Source organism: Orycteropus afer, unplaced genomic scaffold (genome assembly GCF_000298275.1).
Source record: "Orycteropus afer afer isolate SDZICR_OR568_19922 unplaced genomic scaffold, OryAfe1.0 scaffold00014, whole genome shotgun sequence".
NCBI lineage: Eukaryota > Metazoa > Chordata > Mammalia > Tubulidentata > Orycteropodidae > Orycteropus > Orycteropus afer.
In genome coordinates, this window is record NW_006921601.1 from 1,673,266 (window position 1) to 1,676,439 (window position 3,174).

At 36.8% G+C, this 3,174-nt stretch overlaps 1 protein-coding gene across 1 annotated transcript; it reads left to right on the forward strand.

Moving 5' to 3' along the window:
* The first annotated feature begins 1,101 nt into the window (after window positions 1-1,101).
* Window positions 1,102-2,067, forward strand: LOC103208575 (olfactory receptor 56B4). Its single transcript, XM_007954273.1, has one exon. It carries the CDS (start codon window positions 1,102-1,104, stop codon window positions 2,065-2,067), a length of 966 nt encoding a protein of 321 aa, XP_007952464.1.
* Window positions 2,068-3,174: the final 1,107 nt, after the last annotated feature.

The window sequence follows — 3,174 nt, forward strand, 5'->3', positions numbered from 1 at the left end:
TTAATATAATACCTAAAAAAAAAAAAAAAACCGCTATAACCACTCTTATTTGAAGTTATTAGTAAGAATCTCCCCTACCATGTGGTAAAAAATCTTGTAATGTAATAATCAGGTATACCTATATGTGTTGATATGGAACACTTTCCAAGATAATTAAGTCAAAAAAGGAAAGGAAAGGAAAGGAAACAAGGATATGATTAATATGCTACCATTTGTTTTTGTCTTTTGTGGGAAATATATATACATATATTCTTGTCCATGTGAAAACTGTCTCTAGAAGGATTCACAAGAAATTCGTGCTATTGAATGCTTCTGATGAAAAAAAAAAAGACTTGGGAAGTTCAAGCATCTGAGTCTTTCCATTGTTTGTATTTTTTATTGTATTTGAATTTTTATCATGTGTATATATCACATCTTAAAATAAAATTGAAATACTATTAAAATAAAAGTTAAATATGTTTATGTTTTTTATATATTTTACTTTTGTATCACTTGAAATCCTAATCAAAGTAAATAATGTGTATAGCTGGCAAAGATTAATAATAACATACTAGTGAGTAAATTATAGAATAACCAAACATAAAAATATAAGGCACTCAAAGCAATTGGGTTTACAAGTTGTTTTTTAATGATATTGATAAGTTTTTGCTTCATTTATGCATTCATTCAACAATTTTTTACTGACCACTTATTTTATGTCTTTATTGTACTAACAGACAAAAAAGTAAGATACAAATGTATTTTTATATAATGATATAAAGTGTTGGGGAAAAAAAACAGAAAAAATGGAAGTACAAATCAAATATTAATATTTATCTGTTAGTAGTAAAATGATTGTTGATAGATTTGAAACTGCTTATTAGATATACAAGTGACAATGACAAAAAAACTATTTCAGCCTTTCTGTTTAAAACTTATTTTGGCTTTCTTCATTGCTCCTCTGTGGAATATTTCAAAGAAAATTTTAGGACGAGTCATGAACAAACAGAACTGGATCATTGAATAGTGGTCTCTAATCAGGATCTTCAGCTGAACTTTCAAACACAACTTTCTTCCTCTTTCAGTTTTGTGGAGAGACACTGAGACCAGGCCACCTGTGCTATGGATACCTCCACCAGTGTTACCAACAGTTCCAGCCCTCAGATTTCCCACTTCATCCTGATGGGTCTCCCAGGCATTCACGAGTGGCAGCACTGGCTCTCTGTGCCCCTGGCTCTGCTCTACCTCTTAGCTCTTGGTGCCAATCTCCTCATCATGATCACCATACAATGTGAGCCCACACTACATGAGCCCATGTACAATTTTCTGGGAATACTGGCAGTGGTAGACATTGGTCTGGCCACCACTGTCATGCCCAAAATTTTGGCTATCTTTTGGTTTGATGCCAAGGCCATCAACCTCCCTGAGTGTTTTGCTCAAATCTATGCCATCCACTCTTTCTTGTGTATGGAGTCTGGCATCTTCCTCTGCATGGCAGTGGACAGATATGTGGCCATCTCTCACCCCCTCCGATACCCTTCTATAGTTACTGACATTTTTGTGGTCAAAGCCACAGGATTCATGGTGCTCAGGAATGGCCTGTTGACCATTCCAGTGCCTGTCCTGGCTGCCCAGAGACACTACTGCTCCAGGAATAAGATTGAACACTGCCTCTGCTCTAACTTAGGAGTGATCAGCCTGGCTTGTGATGACATCACTGTGAACAAATTTTATCAACTAGTCTTAGCATGGATCCTGGTTGGGAGTGACATGGCTCTGGTGTTTTCTTCCTATGCTCTAATCCTCAGCTCTGTACTGAAGCTGAGCTCAACAGAAACAATGTCCAAGGCTTTGAGCACCTGCACTTCCCACCTCATCCTGATTCTCTTCTTCTACTCAGCTATCATTGTGCTATCTGTCACACACCTAGCAGAGAAAAAGATTCCCCTTATTCCTGTACTCCTTAATGTGCTGCACAATGTCATCCCCCCTGCACTCAACCCCATGGTCTATGCACTCAGGATGCAGGAGCTCAGACTGGGCTTCCAGAGACTGCTCAGGCTGGGTGAAGATATAGCCACCAAGTAACTCTAGCTGTCAGAGACCAGGAAGGCATTAGGAAAGCACACAGTTTTAGTTCTGCCTTAACCTCTCACTAGGAAGAAAATGACCAATAAAATTGTGAAACTGCCAACTCGTTAGTCAAAATATGCATGTTAAGATTACAATGAAATTTCTTATTACCTAAAAAATAAGTGACTGGGTCAGAGGAGGAGCTCTGGTAGCATTGTGCCTAAGGCACTTGACTGCTAACAGAAGGCTGGTGGTTCAAACCCACCAGCCACTCCTCAGAAGGAAGGTTGGGCAATCTACTTCCGTAGTGATACTGCCTTGGAAATCCAAGGAGGGGTCGCTATGAGTTGGGTCCAACTTGATGGCACATAATAACAACAACAACATACTGTGTATAAGACACTGTTCAAAACATGTCACAAATATTAACTCATTAAATACTCATAACAACCCTATGAAGCAAGTACAATCATTATTTTTACACTATTCATTTTATAGATTGGGCCATTGAGTTAAGACAGTTGCTCAGGGTCAAATAGGAAATAAGTCAAACACTCAGGCTTCAGAGTCTCTTCTCTTAACCCTCTCTGTTCTACCTCAATACTAAGTTTAAAAAAGAAAATGACAAAATAAGCAGTATTGTCTAATTATGTGAAATTATATATTACTTTTCCTTTAGTGAAAAGAAAATTCCATTTCATAGTAGACAATTACCCTAAAAGCAAAGACATCAGATTTTAAATTCTCTAGAAAGAATTACTCTCAAGGATTCTCTTAGTTTTATAAATGGAAGGCAAGAATTTAACAGGAATTATTTTGTCACCATTGTAAACAAACTCTTTACCAACTCTTCATTAGTTTGTATTAGAGTGTTAAGAAGAATATCCCAATGTATAGTCTTTTTCAACACTTAACTTTACTTGAACCTCTCTGATATATTAAGAAGATCTCAATGAGTTTTATGGTTTATTGGAAATAAAAGACCAAAGGTCTCTAAAGGGGAACATAAAGGAATGATGTGTTTGAGGACAGTGAGAATAGAATGTTGGTAAAATTGTTTTCTTTATTTCCATGCCACCGTAGAAATTATCAAAGGTGGAATGTTGGCTCAGGGATGGCTTA

Coding starts and splice junctions, on each gene's coding strand:
- LOC103208575 (XM_007954273.1), top strand. CDS start 1,102: ATGGATACCTCCACCAGTGTTACCAACAGTTCCAGCCCTCAGATTTCC.